At 35.0% G+C, this 23114-nt stretch overlaps 2 protein-coding genes across 5 annotated transcripts in view; one reads left to right on the top strand and one right to left on the bottom strand.

Moving 5' to 3' along the window:
• LOC138321752 (uncharacterized) overlaps positions 1 to 846 on the bottom strand; it is a 33769-nt gene extending 32923 nt beyond the window's left edge. For 3 of the 4 annotated variants that reach the window (XM_069265691.1, XM_069265690.1, XM_069265688.1), the window contains exon 1: positions 743 to 846. The gene's annotated coding sequence lies outside the window, so the exon portion shown is untranslated. Of the gene's footprint in view, positions 1 to 738 lie in introns of all 4 variants that reach the window. The other variant, XM_069265689.1, reaches the window with a different exon arrangement.
• Positions 847 to 8254: 7408 nt separating this feature from the next.
• LOC138321756 (uncharacterized) lies at positions 8255 to 21308 on the top strand. The gene is made up of 9 exons (XM_069265695.1): positions 8255 to 8421; positions 11021 to 11138; positions 16842 to 16942; positions 17702 to 17843; positions 18230 to 18324; positions 18888 to 18993; positions 19826 to 19910; positions 20345 to 20546; positions 21016 to 21308. Exons 1-9 carry the CDS (start codon positions 8281 to 8283, stop codon positions 21130 to 21132), a joined length of 1107 nt encoding a protein of 368 aa, XP_069121796.1. The 5' UTR covers positions 8255 to 8280; the 3' UTR covers positions 21133 to 21308.
• Positions 21309 to 23114: the final 1806 nt, after the last annotated feature.

Below are 23114 nucleotides of genomic sequence, written 5' to 3' on the forward strand. Positions count from 1 at the left end.
CTGGTATCAGGGCTAGATTCAAACTAGTCATATACATCTGAAGTCCAATGGTTAGAATGTCCATGTCTGTTGTCAGGGCTAGAGGATACTCAGACTAGCCATACAGCTGAAGCCTAATTGTTAGAATGTCCATGTCTGGTGTCAGGGCTAGAGGATACTCAGACTAGCCATATGTATATGCCAAACTCTCTGTCAGTCGAATGTATATGTCTGGTGTCAGGGCTAGAGGATACTCAGACTAGCCATACAGCCGACATCTAAACAGGGGAAGAATTCTTTAAACCACTATCCTCTTTTGGCATGTTGGTAAAATTTCAACTCACCAAATGAGAAATTTTCTTGTCGCTTTGAAAGTAAAATTAAAAGCAAACAAACTAATTGTTGTAATCATTGTACAGATTACAGTACATGTACATTATTGTATATGTATTCGCCATTTTAAGTACAACATCTATTCATAATTATTTGAATTAATGGCCTCTAATACATTATCCCTGGAAATCTACGCACAGAACGTGTACATCTGCAATTTCTCGTGTTTACTGTTATCAATAGAACAATTTGTTTACAATCAGGTAACCAGTAGACATAGGCAGGTCTATTTACAGAAGAATTGGCCAAAGTCATGTGCACAAACTTGTGTGATAAAATAATGATCAACGTGGAAAACAATTTAAATATCATAAAAATAATAGAAAACACCACTTTGGTGCAAATAATACTATATTAAGTACGTACTTACCTAGCGGCAACTGTCATATCAAAAAGATGTCTACCCTCTTGGACATCGAGTCTAAAAATATCATAGCACGGGCGTTTTGATTGGTCAATAAAAATACGCTAATGGAATTCCCGGAAGCGTTGACTTTCTGTAAACCAAATGCTCTTTGTAACCTCTCGAGAGTTTTCTTTGCTCTAATGGTCGACTCTAGAGATCATTTGGCGGAATTCCGTGAAGGCTCAGATAGGTTTTTTTGTTGGAATCTCTATAGATTCGTCTTAAGCAAACTAAACTGTTCCACGTTTTTGAAAACTTAGTTTAGTTAACTCAGTGACTACGGGTTTATATATGGGTTACTCACAAACATTATTTCCATGAATCATTAACATACATACAAAAACTGTACATCATGCATACTGTGTAGGCCTATCGCTAATATTAGCGTGCATCAATATTAATTTCGTGTTTTACTTTTCGGCTTTTCGCCACGAAAAGACAAAGAACGAGAATTAAGATATTTAATTTCGTCTTTTCGGGGGAAATTTAATGTTATTAAATCTATCTCAATTAAATGCAAACCAATCACATGATATACATGTAGACCTATATCGATATATGTGAAGCTGCACATGGGAAAACATAAACACTGAAGTAGTGTATATTATGCTGTGTTGAATCGTTTGATTAATTATACATGTGTAGAAGAGCAGGATAAATGCGCGTTCCGACGTGTGCCCCGACCAGGAATCGAACCCGGGTCTTCGGCGTGGAAATATAGCATGCTCCGTCTGCTGAGTGATAGCATACCTGTGGGGGGGGGGGGGGGGAAATATTGTGGGGGGGGGCAATAGGAAATATTGAGGACCAGATAAGGCTTAACAGAAATTCATGTAACTTAAACAGGAAAATGGTCAAGTTGAAGGTTACATTATAATTGTACATATACCCAGGGTTTCCGACGATCACTTACGATCTTAAATTTACACCCCTGGACTTCATAGTGAAAAACAGAACAGAACAGGTAATTTAGTCGTTGGATGTACATCAGAAGAACCGTATAACGGTACACTGTGGTTGGCTGAGTGGCTTTGATTTGATGTTAGGCAGTTCCGAAAAATTGTTAACTGAAATCTGCGAAGCCATACATTACAGTAAATGTAAGAGAACATGAAATAAATTAATAATAGTGGTCAAAGTATAGAACCCTGAGGAACCACTATAGCGATTTAAAAATGAGACACATTTACTAAATATGTAATAAATCTTGCCAAAACTAATTTTGAGAGTACTGTTAATGCCCATGTTTCATAATGTACATTCATAATGCCATAATTTGAAGAGAAAACCTTGAAACATGGGTATTTGTTCTTTTATGTACATGGATACATGTACATTGGAATGGGTGGTTCTGTGTATAGTCCAGATACATGTACGTCATTTTCGTTATCTTCGCTTATCAAGAACTTATAACCAACAACATTGACAAATCATTGTCCAAGGTTCTGTTGGAGAGACTTTGATTCGTTTTTAACGGACAATTCAGTGAGGTTAATTCTGTTACATAACCACGGAGCAAAATATGACATAAATGTATTGTTCTACATTCCTTATGAAACATATAACAAGAAATATTGACAAATTTCACGACGTTGTTAAGTATTTTGATTGATTCCATTGAAATTTCAAATCGTTGATCAATACGATTAAGCATGTACAACATGTACGCTGTACCCATACCCGAGCAAAAGTGACGCTCGTTCAACAAATGATGAAATTATTATTAGACAAGAACATGCATCTAATAAGGTAAGCACACTACTGTAAGAGCGATAAGAGTAGTTTTAGACAAAATTTCCTTACTCCACAGGCAAGGGCCAGGGTTCGGCATACAAGACACCCGACCACAATGTGTAATGGCGGACAGTAAGCGAGTTTGAACACTTCACATGCATTTCACAACATTGGACTTTTCTGGCATATCACAGTAAAACTGGTTTGTTTCCGAAATTTGTGCAAATAATGATTTGTCCCTTTAACGGTTGGGTTTTCGAAATGAAACTAAACGAGGGAAACATGTTTTTCTGAATAGTGAAAAATTTTAATCATCCGTCATAAACCACGGGCATTTTTGGTTTATGAAAGATTTTATTGTAAATGTCTTCGTAATATTCTTATTACCAAGACATGCTATCAGATAATTTTAAGACTGAAAATGTCCGGGGCCTTAGACACACTCACTTGCTAATTGCCTCGGAAAACTCGAAAACCATTTCGCATTTGATCTATTTTAAAATTGATAATTTAAAATAAAGTGATTCATATGAATTTCAAAGAAAACACTGAGAGTCTGAATCGTCATTCATAAACTGCGTTGATATTACATGTTTTTTATGACCGTCGATGATTCGAATATTTAACCGAATTTGACTTAAAATGACCTAAATTTGACCTCCTATATGTATATTTGGCCCATATTTCACCTACCAATAGATTGGACCCTAATTGGACCTAGCTTGATTTGAATCGCATAGATTTGACAAAGATTTGATCTAGGTAGGACCAATATTTGACCTATATTTGCATATGACGGATGTCGGATGCTGTCGATGATGTTTTGGTAACCTACTATATTAGAATGGCAGTTTAATTTTACCTCCCTATTCTTGATCAGCTTACTGCAAAGAAGGCTTCACTATCTATTGCTTTTCGACTCTAGGTCTGTTACGTTAACAAATCGTACACACCTTGCCACCAATCTATAAAAGTATGACGTCTCCATGCTAATCATGGTCACCAGATAAGGCAACAGAAATTCATGTCCCTTAGATAGGAAAATGGTCAAGTTGAAGGTTACATTATAATTGTAAATATAAAAATAGGCCCAGAGGGCCTGTATCGCTCACCTGGTTTGTAATGCCTAGGAATGTTCTGAATTCAAGTTCATTGTTTCTTTTCTGAATTCCCCTATTAGGCCCCACTCTTTCTGCTCCAGGGGGTCAAAGCCAAAATTTATACAAATTCTGTTAACCCCAAGGATGTTTCTGGGCCAAATTTGGTTAAAATCCAAGCAGAACTATATGACTAATTAGCGATTTACAGGACTTACCCCTACCTCTATTTTCCCCTGCCCCATTGGGTCAGAGCAAAAATTTATACAAGTTCTGTTCCCCTTCTGCCAAGGATGTTTTTGCCCCCATGCAGAACTCTAGGACAAGTAGCGATTTAAAGGATTTACCTCTATTTCCCCTATTGGGCCCCACCCTCTTTTCCCTGGGGATCAGAGCCAAAATTCATACAAGTTCTGTTCCCCTTCCCAAGGATGTTTCTGGTCAAATTTGGTTACAATCCATGCAGAACTCTAGGACAAGTAGCAATTTATAAGGATCACCTCTATTTCCCCTATTGGCCCCGCCCCTCCTGCCCCCGGGGGTGGGTTCGTTCCCTTCCCCCAAGGATGTTTATGGCAAAATTTGGTTACAATCCATGCAGAACTCTAGGACAAGTAGCGTTTTAAGATTTACCTCTATTTCCCTTATTCCCCTCCTGCCCCCAGGGGTGCCAAAATTTATACAAGTTCTGTTCCCCTTCTACTATGATTTTGTGGCCAAATTTGGTTACAATCCATGCAGAACTCTAGGACAAGTAGCGATTTTATAGGATTTACCTTTATTTTCCCTATTGGGCCCCACCCTCCTGCCACCAGGGGGATCAGAGCCAAAATTTATACAAGTTCTGTTCCCCTTCTCCCAAGGATGTTTGTGGCCAAATTTGGTTACAATCCATGCAGAACTCTAGGACAAGTAGCAATTTATAAGGTTACCTCTATTTCCCCTATTGGGCCCTGCCCCTCCTGCCCCCGGGGGGTCAGAGCCAAAATTTATACAAGTTCTGTTCCCCTTCCCCCAAGGATGTTTGTGGCCAAATTTGGTTACAATCCATGCAGAACTCTATGACTAGTAGCGATTTAAAGGAAATGTTGACGGACGGACGACGGACGCCGCGCCATGACATAAGCTCACCGGCCCTTCATTATAATTGTAAATATAAAAATGTACCCAGGGGTTCCGATCACTTACGATCTTTACAACCCTGGACTATCTCATAGTAAAACTGGAGGCAACAGAACAGAACAGATAATTTAGTCGTTTGATGTGCATCAAAAGAGTGGTGTAACGGTATACTGTGGTTGGCTGTGTGACTTTGATGTTGGGCGTCGCTTCAAGGGAAATCTTTGCAGGCCTGTGATTGGTTCAGCTGTTTTCCGCTGAACTGCCTCCAGTTTTACTATGAGATAGTCCAGGAGTGTAGAGATCGTAAGTGATCGGAACCCTTGAAGTGTCGAGGATGACATATTCCGTACCACAAACTATCTGTACTACAATACATACTGAAACATTGTGCAATTATATTAGATAAAGCACCATACTGCATGTTGTATACTGTTGATCTGTTCGATCCATTCTAAAAGTCGATTTATCACCAAACTGAACTTATATCCTTCTATAAAACTACCATAAAGACTTAAATAATTAAATGTTATACTGTACTACAATGTTGGAAACTGTTTTGAATATAATTTTCATAACAATATTAGATACTGTACAAACAAGTTTCATTCTTGTGAAAATGTTTTACCACATTCTTGTGATACAATGTTGGATACAATTATACTGTACCACAATGTTTGGTACAGTACCATACAGTACCATACACTACTAAAACTTAAGACATGTTATAGTGCTATCTCGATGAACCATACCGCCGAAGATACCGAACACCCCACCCCGCCCGGTCACGTTATATACATGTACATACTGGCAACCACAGTCCCTGTGTCGACAACAGTCAAACCAGGCAAACAAGTAGGTGAGTTCGTTCATATGGCTACTTCTAAAGCTCAGTCCTTAGTACTTAATGAATTCTAAATAAATTAGTTCTGTCTGTTCTAGAGGAATGTTTTGAGTGAGATATGCAGTATTGGGCATGGCTTGATAGGCAAGCTAAATTAAAATATTGTAGCATTAAAGACTTATATACACTAATGAGATGGTGTCATCTTCGGTAGTATCACCGAAAAGTAATACCGGCAAACCTGTCTATAAAGGACACCAAAGAGACTGGGGATTGTCCTGTATAGACAGTTGACGCCTTTATATATACATATATGTCCTTTTTGCAGGTTTTACTGTACTATTTTTTTAACTCACCAGGGCCGGTGAGCTACAAATATGTCCGTCGTCCGTCACCTTTTTCACAAAAAATCCTACATGTCATAAACCGCTGAATGGATTTTGACTTGCATCAATTTATAAAGTCCAGCAAAATATTTTGATCTTTTACAAATGTAAATTTTGTATTTAATGTTATTGATCTTGTTTATGTATATTGGCTTTTATAAGTTGTAATAACTTTTGCCTTGTCCCTTAAATTTGTCTTTTGTTTTGACAATAAAAAATGTTTAAACTAAAGGTGGGGCCAAATATGGAAAATGTAGCAAATTGTTTAAAGTCCTTCTGTATAGGTAAAGAGATTGTGTTCAAAGCAGCCTGTGTTCTTGGCCTGGAACAGGTGAGGATACAGGTCCATTGAACCTCTTGTTCTTTGACTAGGCTGGAAACCATATTGGCCAATATTAATACTATTAGAATATTAATATTAGAAAAATATGCCACAGGGCCCTGTGATATGTATGTTGTATACTATATATAGTGTAGGCAAACACACATAACATATTTCAGTGCATGATGTAGAGAAAAAAAAACTTTCCACAATTCTCTGTGATAAATATGCTTTATAGAGGAGAATACCATTACAAACACGCACCACAGTCCCATTACTTCCTTTATTTCCTTCAATATGAAGAGTTTACAGAAAACAATAAATTGATAAATAAAGAAACAATGGTCACTCTAACATACAAAATTATCATCAGTAGAGAGGAAAATGTATTCAACCACATTTCACCATTTTCTAACAGTGGCAAACACACACGTTAGATAATCCTTATACTAATTAATTACAGACATATACAAATGTATAGATTAAACATTACAAATAATACATGCAGTTTGTAATAACAAAAAGAAACGTATTAGTATGAGTCTACATCTAACGCAAGCATAAAATCATACATATTACATCGAATTTAGAGTTTATAAGATTTAGTATTCATATAACTTCAGTTAATGCCTATTCGGTCACAATGGTAAGGTAACATGCTATGCCAGTTTGTAATATTTTACTTTGGAAATTTATGTTTAATAAGAAACTAACGTTATATATATACATTGTATATTAAAAGCCACAATTGTACACGTGTGCAGTCAACTGTATCCATCGGTGACGATAGATATACATTGCAGGGATAGGATTAACAGTATATATCAGATAATTGGTCAGTATATATCAGATAATTGGTCTGCAGAGCTGTTTTAACATACTCCTAGTATATAGAGGGAAATCAGAATTACCTCCCATGTATTTTACAAAAAATAAAAGTAATTAAATTTAAACTTTGATGTAGTACAATATCAATAAAATATCAAATTAATTTCTTAATGTTCTAAATCTAATTAACCTCTTTCCATTGAAATGGTTAAAGATTAGATTATGATAGGAACTCGTTGATATATATCAAAAATATAAATCATTTGCAAGATCGATGAAATATGTAATATATTCGGAAGGTTTTGAACGGAGAACACAATATTGAAATTCAAACACAGGTGCGAGAGGTACCAAAGTGTAAGCATAGCTCCCTTAGCGTACTATTGGCCTTCCCACATATTAACCGGGTGCAAGAGAGAAAGGGGGGGAGCGCAAGAGACGGAGAGAGTGTAAGAGACGGAGAGAGTGTAAGAATGGAAAAGAATGTAAGAGAAAGAGGTATTGGTAAATGGTAAGAGAGAGGGAGAGTGAAAGAAAACGAGAGAGTGTGAGAAAGAGAGAGGGAGAGTGTAAGAGAAAAGGGGAGTGTGTAAGAGTGGGAAATGCTCAGGGAGATGGAGAGAAAAGAGAACGAGAGTGTGTGAGAAAGAGAGAGGAAGAGTGTAAGAGAAACGCAGAGTGTGTAAGCGCGACAGAGTGTTTAACAAAGGAGGTTTGTGAGAGATGGAGTGTAAGAGAAGGAAGAAGAAGCGAGTGAGAGAGAGAGGGAGTTTTGAGAGTGTGTGCGAGATAGCGCTTTATAAAGGAGAATACCCACAATCTCATATAATTAAAAATACATTTATACAAGGTAGGGGTACTAGAATGAGTTACATGTTCTACAGATTTTTACACACTGATAAATGTGTCGTCGTTAGACACAATCAGGCTTGTCTATAGAGGATAGGAACATAACAAATATGTCCTACATAGAAAGGCGTCCCTTATACAAAGGTAATTATATAGGTAATTGCACGATGTTACAAATGGGGTTGATAAAGCTGTCCTTTATATAGGCCTACACATGTCCTTTAAAATAGTAGCAGACCGGGGATGTTCTAGCATTAAAGCTGACAGTGCTCCCCTTCCATAACTCTTGACCTTGAAACCATCTACACCGATAGCATATAATAATGGCGGACACAGAGATTTGTAGCGGAGTTGTGGATGAGGCACATCCAGAAATATTCGACATTAGAGCAATGCCTCCACAAACGAAAGAGCTAAAACATGGTCAGCTTTCAGAAGCCAAGATCAAACAGTTTTTTGAAGAGGTGAGCAATATGTGGTTTGTCTACCGAAGTTGGGGTCCGTGTTACTCGGGGTTGTACGTCGGTGTACGAGATATGGAAGACTAGTGGTGAAATACTATTGAGCTGTAGACCATAGAGTTTATAGTTGTTTAGGATAGACTGAAGTGGTTATCGAAATATGAATGAATTTATAGACTGTGTTTTGAATAATGAAAAAGGTATGTGCTATCACATTTCAGAGACCATCCTGTAAACAAGTAAACATCACAAGTAAACAAACGATATATTTTGTCAAACTTTACTATAAAGAAAAAATCAGCGACCTTCCTCTTGTACTACACGGCGAAAGTACAGAGGAAGGTCGTTGCATTTTATTTTTTATCATTCAACTCCACATGGATATGTACCTTTTTCTTGACAATATATATATTTTAAAGCAGGTTTGTGTTAATATTAACAAATATTTGTTTGCGAGGATCTGGTGCTAAAGTGAAATATACCGCCTCTATTAATTACTTGAATTTATTTATATACATTGTACATAAATAACAATATATATAGTACATATATCAGGGGCGTAGGAAGCGCGGGGGGGGGGGGGGGGGGGCAAACATATTTTTTTGCACCCTCCCCCCCCCCCCCCCCCCCCCCATTTTCGCCGAGTGAAATGTTCTAAAAAAGGGTCCTCATGCACATTTATGTACTTAATTTTAGAAAATTTTCCGCGGCGCGATTCCTAAAACGTTCAAGCACGTAATGTTCAAACTTTTAACAATGAAAATTCAATACACACGAACTAGACTAAAAATGTCCATCAAGGGATTATACTATTTAAAAAAAATGCTTCTTAAAAGATTAATTTGTTTATGCGTCTTCAATTCATTATTACTTTGAGTTACACAACAATGTGCCGATAGTGTGAATCCGATATGTTCAGATCGAGCAGGGTTGCATAATGATATGACGAACTCACAATTATCATTTCTAAATGCAGGTCTCTTTAAATCGAAAAATTGCCGTGCTAAAAACGCTTTAAAATCAGCAAAAAACATTGTAAAACTCATCTCAGCCGTCTTTTCCCCGGGGAGACCCCCTCCCCCCCCCCCCCCCCCCAACCACCAAAATCCCCCCCGAACACCAAAATCCCGCGCCTTCGGCGATCGCAAATTCAACAAAATGCGGCGTAAAACTCATCTCTGCCATTCTAAATCGTAAATTTTTTTCTCGGGGGGGAGACCCCCGAAATCCCCCAAACACCAAATTCTCGCGCCTTCGTCGCGCGCAAAATCCTCAAATTCCATCGTAAAACTCATCTCAGTCGTTCTTTATCATAATAATTCACAGGGCATACCCTTTATCTGCGTATTCATCAATTTCCTGTTACATTGTAGCGACACCACTGTTTATAGCAATGTACAAGGATTATATGTAATGATTATAAAAAAGTATATCAATTACCTCCTGTGGGTGCGGGGCGCCCGACGGGGAGGGGGGGGGGTGTTACGAAATATTGAGGACCTTTGCCCCCCCATTACGTTTCATCTTCCTACGCCACTGTATATATACGAAAAAGTGTAAAAATAATGATAAAAAACATAATACCACGTTTTTTTTGTTTATTTTTGGTATTTAGTATTAAACAATACTCTTCTGATATGCCTATAGTGAATCAAGTGTCTATAATTATATTAGTAACTTATATTGTATAATAAAAGTGTTTATGTAATTCATACAAATCAGTATCTGGTTATATTACGAGTACATTGTATGATCTAGTTGAAGGACAAGCTAACGCTATATATAGCCACACAAGTGTGACCTGTAGTCTACCCTGACCTGATAAAGTTATGCATTGTTTATTATCTATGATTTGCGTACGTGACTCGGGAAAGGTATTCCTTCTCTGCATATTACAGAGTTGTTTCCCTTTCAGATAGGTATCCATTGTGACGTCATTATTAACGTCGTTTTCCCTAAAAAAATTGACGTTACGCCCGCAGATACATGCCGTCACAATCAACACCTACCTAAATAATATGCAAATACAGAATAAGAAAGAGTATTTATAAACATTTAAGACAGACGCCATATATAGGACGAATCAGGTCTTATTCTTCTTCCAAAATTCAAACATTTATGACTTTCTGATTTACCTATTTTTTTCTTCATATCTATATTTGAAAAAATTCTAAATTAGAAAATTATCCCTTGAAAAATGAAGTAAATCGTTCTTTTAATCGTATTTCATTTTAGCAAATACATAATGTGGTTTAAACATTATTATAAGCATTGTTATCAATATCTTTTTCATCGTTTTATTTTGTTCGCAAACTTTTGCACACAGTTTGCAAATTAAAAGATCATACTCCGATGAAATTTAAAACATATATTGACATGTATGTATACTATATGACATGGAATATCCGCTGTGTAGACATTTTCGTGGTTTCAATGGAATCACAGATATATCAATACAGCGTAATTACTTAGAGTGGTACCATTGTTTCATAAGTTAACCACAAAAGATTCTACATATTGGAGGAAATAAAAGATTCTACCCACGAAGGAAGTACTCACGAATATTTCATGTTCTACAGTTGATATGAATCCTCTGTTGCAGGGTTTCGTTATTGTTGAGAATTTCTTCACAAAAGAGGAGCTGGACGTTGTACGTTTGGCCACAGAAGGTTTGGTGGAAAAGCTAGCCCAGAAACTCTACTCAGCAGGGAAGATAAAAAGTAATCATCCAAGGGTAGAGTAACATAAAACGTCAATTCTGACTAAAATGATTTTTTTATTTACTTTTTTCTTATTTTAATATTTTTTAATTGAAAGTTGGAAGAGTCATATGAATATATGTTAGTTTATTCAGAGCCATAGATACATGTAATATCTACGTCGCTGGGTTATTGCAATTGAATACCGTTAAAATAAACGCCATGATGATGATTGATTCTTGAAGTTTATATACCTAGTATTCTTCTCATTCTTTTATAACCAATAGTTAGTTTTAAAGATGCTCCACCACCGACAAAGCATAAATGATATTCATCATTTGAGCAATAATTAGTGTTTAATCTTGTATACATAAGTCTAATTAACACAAAAAAATAATATAAAATAATTTATATTGCCTCTGGGTCATGAGCAATCAGTACTTCATTCCATATAGGATATAGTGCCATGGAATTTTTTCGGGATGCAATTAATTATTTTTTTATATTTTTAACTTGAAGTAAAATTAGAAGCTCAAACTTTTCAATGGCGGTAATGGTGTAAAGTAAGTAACTTTTGTAACTGAATAAAAATACTAAATCGTCTGCTGCTGTTTTGATAATGAAAAAATACCATTTGTCAGCGGTGGAGCATCTTTAATAGATTGTACAGAAAAACTTCGAAACATCGAGACTTCGAATTATTCATGGTTGAAATTAGACCGATTTTTTTACAATGACCAACTGTGGTAGCCTAGTTGTGTACATGCATCGTCTCCGTTTCGTAAACTTTATAATCACTGTATTTACCACAAACAAAACAAAATAAAAACGAAGTATGCAATTTAATCACACGTATTGCTATCGTTAGCAATATATGTATATTATAAACAAGACTTGCGTGAACTAGGCCTAACCCATGTACATGACTAGTTAAGCGATGGTTGATATTACGGAATGATTATAAAAACGAAAACACATTGTAAAAACAAAACTAAAAAGGGGGAACCGAAAGCGCTACAACACCTACAAAATTCTTTGATTTAGAATGATCGATTTGCTCCAGTATGTATGCCAAAGTTTTGCAATGTAAAAGTTTTGAGGATGAGTTACTAATAATGTGGCTCGCTATTTACCGTTCCGTAAATTCTACAAACCGCTACCAATGGCGGCGGCGAACATAAAAAACACGACTAACTGTATCTTTGCCATACTAATGATTTGATAATGCAGCTTGTAAAAACAAAGCATCAGGTATCGGCCTGATCAGTGATGATATTAATTATCTCGTTGTCGCGAGACAGGTGTGACAGCATGCCGCGGGGTATCGGCGAACAACTCACCTGTACAGGTAAACTTTTATTCGAATCATCGAGTGTCAGTTACCTATAATTCTATAACAAATGGTCCATGAAAAAAGTTCGATACATCGAGAACTTCGATTCATAAAACTTCGATTCATACATGGGTTAGTTAGTAATGTTATATAGTAAAGAAATTCGGGACCAGACAAAAAGTTCCATACAGCGAGAAATTCGATTCATCGAAGTTCGAATCATCGAGGTTTGACTGTATGTTTTTGAGTCAATGGTATTCCTTATTTTTGTAGGTAATGTACGGTAGCTGATTTGTGCCATTTCGTCTTTTCGCCCCGAAAAAGACGAGAATTAAGAAACCTTAATTTTCGTCTTTTCGTCTTTTCGCCCCGAAAAGACGAAATTTAACAACTTTAAATTTCGTCTTTTCGCCGCGAAAAGACGAAAAGACGAAAAGTCAAACACGAAAAGACGAAAGTGATACACGCTAATTAGCGACTTTGATTCTCGTCTTTTCGCCTTCAAAATTCTCGTCTTTTCGTCTTTTCGCCCCGAAAAGGCGAAATTTAACAAACCTTAATTTTCGTCTTTTCGTCTTTTCTCCCCGAAAAGACGAAACTTAACAAACCTAAAATTTCGTCTTTTCGTCTTTTCGCCCCGAAAAGACGAAAATTAACAAACCTTAATTTTCGTCTTTTCGTCTTTTCGTCTTTTCGCCCCGAAAAGACGAAATTTAACAAACCTTAAATTTCGTCTTTTCGTCTTTTCGCCCCGAAAAGACGAAAATTAACAAACCTTAATTTTCGTCTTTTCGTCTTTTCGCCCCGAAAAGACGAAATTTTACAAACCTTAATTTTCGTCTTTTCGTCTTTTCGCCCCGAAAAGACGAAAATTAACAAACCTAAAATTTCGTCTTTTCGCCCCGAAAAGACGAAAATTAACAAACCTTAATTTTTCGTCTTTTCGTCTTTTCGCCCCGAAAAGACGAAATTTAACAAACCTTAATTTTCGTCTTTTCGTCTTTTCGCCCCGAAAAGACGAAAATTAACAAACCTTAATTTTCGTCTTTTCGTCTTTTCGCCTTCCGGTCTGGTGTGGAAGTCATTTTGAAATCTTTTTATCTTAATATTGACTTAATTGTTCAATATAGAAGCATCAAAGTAGTTTATGATAACAATCGATTTATTAAATTGTTAGTATTACAAGTATCTTCATCAATAACTAAGATTAGAAGTTTTAAAACAGAAGTCAACATGTTTGTTTACAGCAGTTACGTAGATTTCTCACACGTGGCATATGCCACGTGCCACTAACAGATTCATCATTCCGCAAATCCTCTAGCGTGATTGATACATTTTTTTTAAATTCATTAATATCTTACTTTTTGTGTTCTAATCGCCCTCTTTAGCAATTACGCTTATCAAAACATTGCCGTGTATATGAAAGGACCATAATGAACTTCAGATGCTAAACATAGCACTTACAGGAGTTGCCTCCCCTACACAACTTGGGAAAAAAAAGTTGTCGGCGGGTATTATTTGAAAGCATTTGAACCACGGATAAACTTGTTAACAAAATAATTTATGAAAGACAACTCGTGAAGACTTTGAGTTTAAAGGAAGGACTTGTACCAAGAAATTGCTCAAATACAGTTAATTATAACAGTCAATCAGTAGGTACAATGTACTGTGTATTATTTGAAAAGACATTTTGACTACATACATGACATGGTCTTCATCATAATTGTACATTAGAAATTACATTATAATCTCCGTCGTATATGATAGATGACAAAGTATATCTGTAATTTGTATTTTTTTGGGGCGAAAAGGCGAAAAGACGAAAAGACGAAAATTAAGGTTTGTTAATTTTCGTTTTTTCGCCCCGAAAAGACGAAAAGACGAAATTTTAGGTTTGTTAATTTTCGTCTTTTCGGGGCGAAAAGACGAAAAGACGAAATTTAAGGTTTGTTAATTTTCGTCTTTTCGGGGCGAAAAGACGAAAAAACGAAAATTAAGGTTTGTTAATTTTCGTCTTTTCGGGGCGGAAAAGACGAAAAGACGAAATTTAAGGTTTGTAATTTTCGTCTTTTCGGGGCGAAAAGACGAAAAGACGAAAAGACGAGATTTTTGAAGGCGAAAAGACGAAAATTAAAGGCGCTAATTAGCGTGCTTCACTTTCGTCTTTTCGTGTTTGACTTTTCGTCGTTTCGCCACGAAAAGACGAAATTTAAATTTGTTAATTTTCGTCTTTTCGGGGCGAAAAGACGAAAAGACGAGAATTAAGATATTTAATTTTCGTCTTTTCGGGGCGAAAAGACGAAAAGACGAAATGCGGCATAAATCAGCCACCGTAGTAATGCGATAATGGTATGTTTTTGAGTCAATGGTATTCCTTATTTTTGAAGGTAATGCGATAATATGTTTTTGAGTCAATGGTATTCCTTATTTTTGAAGGTAATGCGATAATATGTTTTTGAGTCAATGGTATTCCTTATTTTTGTAGGTAATACGATAATATGTTTTTGAACCAATGGTATTCCTTATTTTTGTAGGTAATACGATAATATGTTTTTGAGTCAATGGTATTCCTTATTTTTGTAGGTAATGCGATAATATGTTTTTGAGCCAATGGTATTCCTTATTTTTGTAGGTAATGCGATAATATGTTTTTGAGCCAATGGTATTCCTTATTTTTGTAGGTAATGCGATAATATGTTTTTGAGTCAATGGTATTCCTTATTTTTGTAGGTAATGCGATAATATGTTTTTGAGCCAATGGTATTCCTTATTTTTGTAGGTAATGCGATAATATGTTTTTGAGTCAATGGTATTCCTTATTTTTGAAGGTAATGCGATAATATGTTTTTGAGTCAATGGTATTCCTTATTTTTGTAGGTAATGCGATAATATGTTTTTGAGTCAATGGTATTCCTTATTTTTGTAGGTAATGCGATAATATGTTTTTGAGTCAATGGTATTCCTTATTTTTGAAGGTAATGCGATAATATGTTTTTGAGTCAATGGTATTCCTTATTTTTGTAGGTAATGCGATAATATGTTTTTGAGCCAATGGTATTCCTTATTTTTGTATGTAATGCGATAATATGTTTTTGAGCAATGGTATTCCTTATTTTTGTAGGTAATGCGATAATATGTTTTTGAGTCAATGGTATTCCTTATTTTTGTAGGTAATGCGATAATATGTTTTTGAGTCAATGGTATTCCTTATTTTTGTAGGTAATGCGATAATATGTTTTTGAGTCAATGGTATTCCTTATTTTTGTAGGTAATGCGATAATATGTTTTTGAGTCAATGGTATTCCTTATTTTTGTAGGTAATGCGATAATATGTTTTTGAGTCAATGGTATTCCTTATTTTTGTAGGTAATGCGATAATATGTTTTTGAGTCAATGGTATTCCTTATTTTTGTAGGTAATGCGATAATATGTTTTTGAGTCAATGGTATTCCTTATTTTTGTAGGTAATGCGATAATATGTTTTTGAGTCAATGGTATTCCTTATTTTTGTAGGTAATGCGATAATATGTTTTTGAGTCAATGGTATTCCTTATTTTTGTAGGTAATGCGATAATATGTTTTTGAGTCAATGGTATTCCTTATTTTTGTAGGTAATGCGATAATATGTTTTTGAGTCAATGGTATTCCTTATTTTTGTAGGTAATGCGATAATATGTTTTTGAGCGAATGGTATTCCTTATTTTTGTAGGTAATGCGATAATATGTTTTTGAGCGAATGGTATTCCTTATTTTTGTAGGTAATGCGATAATATGTTTTTGAGCGAATGGTATTCCTTATTTTTGTAGGTAATGCGATAATATGTTTTTGAGCGAATGGTATTCCTTATTTTTGTAGGTAATGCGATAATATGTTTTTGAGTCAATGGTATTCCTTATTTTTGTAGGTAATGCGATAATATGTTTTTTGAGTCAATGGTATTCCTTATTTTTGTAGGTAATGCGATAATATGTTTTTGAGTCAATGGTATTCCTTATTTTTGTAGGTAATGCGATAATATGTTTTTGAGTCAATGGTATTCCTTATTTTTGTAGGTAATGCGATAATATGTTTTTGAGTCAATGGTATTCCTTATTTTTGTAGGTAATGCGATAATATGTTTTTGAGTCAATGGTATTCCTTATTTTTGTAGGTATTGCGATAATATGTTTTTGAGTCAATGGTATTCCTTATTTTTGTAGGTAATGCGATAATATGTTTTTGAGCCAATGGTATTCCTTATTTTTGAAGCTTGCTGTTGTTGTTTTGGATAAAAGTGTTGAGAATAAAATCATGAAAATAATTATTTTCGACATTGGAAGTAGTTTGACCATATTTTTATCATATTTGTTATACTAAAACTGTAGTTGGTAATTGACTTTATTGTTTGTAGATTTATACAAAGAGTGTGGATTGTTTGAAAGATTAACCAAGATCGAAGATGAATTCCCCGGAGCCAATATTCTGCTCCACAAAACCGGAGAATTACCTCAGGTTGTGAAAATTTGCTTTAATTCTTATCTACATAATTAATGTCATCAGTATCGATGTTGCCTTTGCAGTTATGACACGTCTTATATACATAAGTAGCTTATTAGCATATTGACTAGAATATTGACCTCTGCCATCTTATGCTTGTTCATGTCATATTACATGTAATAATGCTAAATGATTGCACTGTTCCCTATTCATGTATATGTTTGTTATGCATTCGGATGAAATAAAAAAAAATAACTTGTAAAACTTGATCATACATGTTAACAGCAATTCAATATCGATTAGCATAAACAAAAGAATTTGGATGTCGTATACTGAAAATTTGTTTCACTAGATTGATTGATATGGATTGATTTATCTGGTACATTTTATGTTAAGTACATTGACTGCATTAACTACCGAATTTAAGCTCTTCTGCTTTAGTAAGCTAATAATTTATACATCATCCTGACCACTAGGCAGATTTTTATCAAAGAACAAATGAGGAATCAACAAAATTTGTACAATTAACGACATAAGCATTACCATTTATATATCATGTTTCGGTATACAATGTGCTAATAACTACCCGGTTGTATTTTCCGTCTAAGCATATCTGGATTCATGGCCAAATGGACGCCTTCTTGATCAGAAAACTTATGAGAAATATTATTTTCAAAAAGAAACAAAATTTGTACGATCAACGACATAAACATCTCCATCTATTCATCATCTTTTAATAAACTAATAATCCGTCTATTGTGTCTATCCGTCTAGGCATATCGCGATTTATGGTCAAATGAACGCCTTCTCAACGTTATAGAACAATTAATAGGGCCGGATGTAGCTTCATCTCCTGTCTGGAACCTCCGCACTAAAACACCCCGGAACGAGGCTACCGTGGTCCCCTGGCACCAAGGTGAGTACAGTCTTAATAGGTACAATTAAAACATCTTGTTTTATTGCACTCGTCACGAATGTGAAGAATACTTTTTAATGCTTTTCTTAAAGACGTTTGTTAGTTTGTTATTATTAGTGTCTTTAAGTACTTTACCAGCTTTGGCAAAAACAAATAGTGATGTTTATGGAAATTACATATAATGCAAATCTAATCCAGTAAAGTACTATGAACCTCAAAAATATAACTAACTGTACGATGTTAAATTATCCCCGACTTAGTCAACCAACGATTTTCAAGAAGAAGAATATTTTGATATATTGAGTAGCGATTAATTTTGTTGGACGGTTACAGACAGTGTGTGTTTTTATATATTGAGTAGTGATGAATTTTGTTGCTGGTTACAGACAGTGCTTACTTCGATAACGATTCCTACAAGGTGATGGTGCCGACGGCCTGGATACCACTTCTGGACACGGACGAGTTTAATGGCGGCATGCAGGTACTTAATTAGCTGCTAAATGTTTGACAGGCATTTTACTTAAATATCCTCTAGTAGATTTAAGGTATAAATCTCACTTTTGTAATAATAAAAAAAATATCTTGGTCATTTATCTCCACGGCATGGTTGTCTCCATCATCAGACTCAAAATGTTCTTTACGATGGAAATAAAAATACTTGGCTGATGGAGCAACATTATAGGCATAAGTCGATGCTCATTTCAAAGCCACAACTATTAAAGGTGACAGTAGTGCTATGGAAACTAGGGCAATAACTAGCTTGTCACCATGGTCACAAGTAGCACAACAACACAACCTAACTGATTGGGACGATTTAGTCAAGTATTTTATAAGACGTGATGTCATGGTATGATTACATTGTCGGTAGAATCCTTGGTCAAGCAAAGTCCAGAAAATATTTGGTCGCCGGTCTCAATATGGCCTCCAAATTAAGAAACACATTTGTAAATATTTTATTGAGATCTGTCTCAGTCTTATGGATCAGATTTAACACACATGTATTTTTTGGCGTTTAATGATCTGTAGGCCTATATGTATTGCTAGATGATGAAGGGTGGAAACCGTTCTGGCAAAGTAGCTACCCATCAGTGTTGCTATGGTGGCACTTGGTACGTCATGCTAGAGGAGGAAGAAATGGAAAGGTCCCTTGGTATGTCTTTAAGTACTCATAGTTTTGACAAGCATTGATGTGTAACATGCATATCATATCTATCATGGTGTGCTAATGCGCACCATTGGATATGCCAGAACACGTAATGTATGTTACACGTCAATGTATATAAAAAAAATATGACAATCAAAGCTGATACCATGGTATATACATTTAACAAGTCATTCCAGTCTTAAAAAGAAAATGGGTGAAAAATAAAGTATGAAAATAAAGTTCGTAGAGAAAAAACTAATTCTACTAACTTATGTCGCGAAAAGTTACTCTTTTTAAAACATCATCTACAGCAATATTCCTTCGTTCTTAAAGTGAACAGTCGGGCAAGGATGGCTAAAGTCGGTAAAAATGATGTGAATGTATCCAGTATAATTTCTTATGAAATGGAAAAATAAAAGCTCTCGTCAAAATCTGTCTGCGTACGAAGAAATTAATTTAAAGTATGGAAATTCTAAAACGTCCTCCCGGCTGACTATGTCCGTGGTTACATTTCCACGCAGCCTCGCTTTCAACTTTTCTTTACTTTAATGGTCAGAACTGGGAAACTAAGCAGAACTTGGCCGTCGTATTAATATGTGAGAACTTTTGGAAGGCCAATGAACGCATTTAGACTGGTTTTCTTTGCCCGACTATTCACTTTAAATCCTGAGTGCAGCGTTTACATATTCGAAGAATACATATTTATGCCGCTTAGTGCACGAAATTTGCGGTTCTAGTTACTCAGAGTTCTGTATTCGTCTTTCTTTTCTATTCAGGTAATTTCTTAAGTGTAATGTTACACTGTATTCAGGTATTTTTATGTATATTTGTCTCCTAGGTTTAAATATGGCGAGAGACACAGTCACGTGTCCTGTTCCGTATGGCGGATTTTTACTCTTCAATAACGTTACACCACATAGAAGGTTGGTTACGAACGTGACAAGGATTCTGAATTTAAACATTGATATTAATACAAATTCATCCTTTATGATAACCTATACAGATATCATCGAAACTTTATCGCCTCTCGTTAGTTTATAAGAACTTACATTGAACTTGATTATTTTCTTTTTCTTCTCTTTTTATCTTTTAATTTTCACCGTCAAAAATGAACGTATCCATAATCATTATTTCCTTTGATTCTCCAAATATATATGTATATAATACCTCAACGTCGCTAGCTAGCTAAGGGTTTTCATTAAGATGATGATAATGGCATTTCTTACTTTATCCAAATTATCATCTCATGCATTTCTGAGGTTTGCTTTTAGTGTGAAGTATAGACTGTTATATTTTGTGTAATAGCATTTAAAACTTGTTGTTTTGCTGTAGTGCTAGTATTACTTGTGTGTTTCAGTCTACCTAACCTTTCGAAGCAGGTACGATGGGCTCTTGACTTAAGATGGCAGAGACCGGACAAACCGTACGGTCTGTGGGGAATGAAGAATGGCGTGGTGATGAGGTCTTCCTCTGATAAAAATGTCAAAATCGACTGGGAATCATTCGTGGCTGTAGACCGAACCGCCGTACAGAAGGCCTCTGTGAAGGACATGGAGATAGTAATTATCAATACATAGCCACACTTATATCATTTTTCAGAAAGGACGTATAACAATAGTTTTATGCAACATTTTGCTTCATAGTGATGTGGAAGATTTTTTATTTTATTTTTTTTTTCATTTTTTTTTTCGGACTGAAGAAGGCCCTATAGTGGCTGAATATATATTCCATAGAAATGATTTTGATTTTACTTTGAATTTATTTTGGCCTTTTATTTCGGATTATTAATATACTAGCTTTATACCGTTTTTCCTCATTATGGAAGAATTTACTTCACTGAATTGTCCCTTTAACGTAAACAGTCCCTTCTGGTTTCATCTGATTTTTTAAAATTTTATTTTTAGGCATATCCTGATCACAAAACGCACACAAATAACATACACGTATGTCATAATGTTAATTTTTCTTTAAGGGTTGCTTAACTTTTGTGTTATAACCAGTGAATATTTTATCTCGTATGTTTTATAGGAGTGCGATCCCGACTTCGACATAACCTTACAAGGACCATGGATGAAGAAGTGGGAAATCGTACATATGAACATGCACACAAAACGTCATGAACAGATGGAGAGGGCAAAACAGTAAACTGTGAATAATTATCTACTAGAAGAGAACACATAGTTACCATGTGATATCTCCTCTATCTAAGCTCCCTTATTCGATTCATCTATCAGCATAGCTATGGCAGCAACATTATTGTTATAGAAGTTGATTGAATTTGTGATTTTATCGTTTTTAATAAAATTGTTTCTGTGATTGTCTCCATTTTCTCGTGAATTTAGTACTGTCATGTGATTAAAACAGAAGTTTCTATTCCAAATTTGTAAAAGGTCTTCCCATATCGCTAAGTTAAATACCTATGTTCGTGTATTATAACTTTTTCTTTAATACTAACTCAGATTTAAAAATCATTGTTCAAAACTTCGCCATTTCATCGATTTGGGTGCACTACCTCACCGTCAAATACAGCAAAAAGCACGCATTATACTGATAACGGGCGGACTGCCAAAGTGAACCCAGAACCTTTCTCCCAGTGGGGAGCGGTCAACTCAGTGAAAATATCGGTTAAGAAGAAGAGAAAAGATGATATCCTAAATTTAGTCGCCTTTATCGACCATGCAATAGGGGCAGCAGGTACAGTTCTCATGGTCGACTGAATGGTACATATTCAAACATAGATATGATCAAAATGGTTAAGATTTCGATTACCCTCATCACTCTGGCTTTATACTGTTAACTTAAAACAGTTTTGTATCTATTAATAGAAAATACGTGTGTATCGATATCAGAATGCACTGACATCAATATTATACAAAATTTGAATTTATATTGAAAATTAAATGCATTATTTATAGGATATTTCAAATTTTATGCGTAATAATCTTCGTCGAGTTTAAAATCATGCTTAATTTATCAAATTAAAATTCTTTTGGAGATATTTTTAGTAACAAATTAAGTGTTTCTGGCGAGAAAATTTCTCTTTACACCATTAGCCTTGATTATTGTCATCAAAAGAATGACTAAAGGTTTCACACATTTCAACGAAAAAAATCACCATATCGCTGTTTCAATTTATAATCATTGACGGATATTTTTAATACCATCATACCTGTAAATGACGCGATCAGAGTGGTCTGTTAGAGGCGAACATTGAAGTTATAGCGACAGCGGTCTTTTATTTGTAAATTCATTGATTACTATTACAAATATGCCTCACATAAGAGGAAGTAAAAGGTTAGAATGACAGTGTGTTTACGATATGACTGGTTTGATGTTCTGGGACATCCACCCAGGTCTCAATACACAAGCGTCAGCATTTGGAATTAGAAAATTTCATGACATAATTGATTTTTGTTTTTTTTTAAATATTTTTTGATGTGGAAGTGTGCTTACGCGAATGTACACTGCTTTACTAATACTGTAACCCAACCAATTGTCGCTTGCGATATAATTTTAGCATATTTTTTTGTGGTTTTCCGCGATAACTTTTTATTTACAAGATTAGTTTAATATTATATTACTGTAAATGACTGGCAAACGGATTGGGCACAATTTATAACAACTTATATAAACACAATTTCCACAATATGATACAGAATATACAAGTATATGCAATTCTACAAAAAGTAATAACAGTAATTCACGAGCACGTGTTTGAGAAAGAAGGGGCTACTACTATATTTCTAATTCTAGTATAGGTGGCTGCAACTTAAATATTTTTAATAATAGTATAGATAATGTTGTAAATTAACATCATATGATAAAAAAATTAGAGAACAAGTGCATACCTAGAGTTTTAAACTGAATTGCGAAATCGTCGTGAAAAGTCGTCATCAAAATATAATGGTAAGCTTACGGCAATTTTGTAGAGGTCATGAAATAATTGAAAATAATCTATTCTTTACGTAGGATATTTGTATATCAAATTACTCCCATGGATATTACGCTATTTTTATTTTGACAAAAAGTCGTGGAGGTTAAATTTCACTAAATAAAATTGTTAAAAACGTCCATGAAATGCTACTTGTAGATACATATACATGTACATTTAATTCAGCGGAGACATT

Source organism: Argopecten irradians, chromosome 4, assembly GCF_041381155.1.
Source record: "Argopecten irradians isolate NY chromosome 4, Ai_NY, whole genome shotgun sequence".
Classification (NCBI taxonomy): domain Eukaryota; kingdom Metazoa; phylum Mollusca; class Bivalvia; order Pectinida; family Pectinidae; genus Argopecten; species Argopecten irradians.

What these genes read in the sequence shown, in the direction of transcription:
- LOC138321756 (XM_069265695.1), top strand. Translation starts at nt 8,281, where the DNA reads ATGGCGGACACAGAGATTTGTAGCGGAGTTGTGGATGAGGCACATCCA. An exon ending in AGAAATGGAAAGGTCCCTTG is followed by an intron (nt 18,994 to 19,825) that starts GTATGTCTTTAA and finishes TTTGTCTCCTAG; the next exon opens with GTTTAAATATGGCGAGAGAC. An exon ending in CTGTGAAGGACATGGAGATA is followed by an intron (nt 20,547 to 21,015) that starts GTAATTATCAAT and finishes TATGTTTTATAG; the next exon opens with GAGTGCGATCCCGACTTCGA.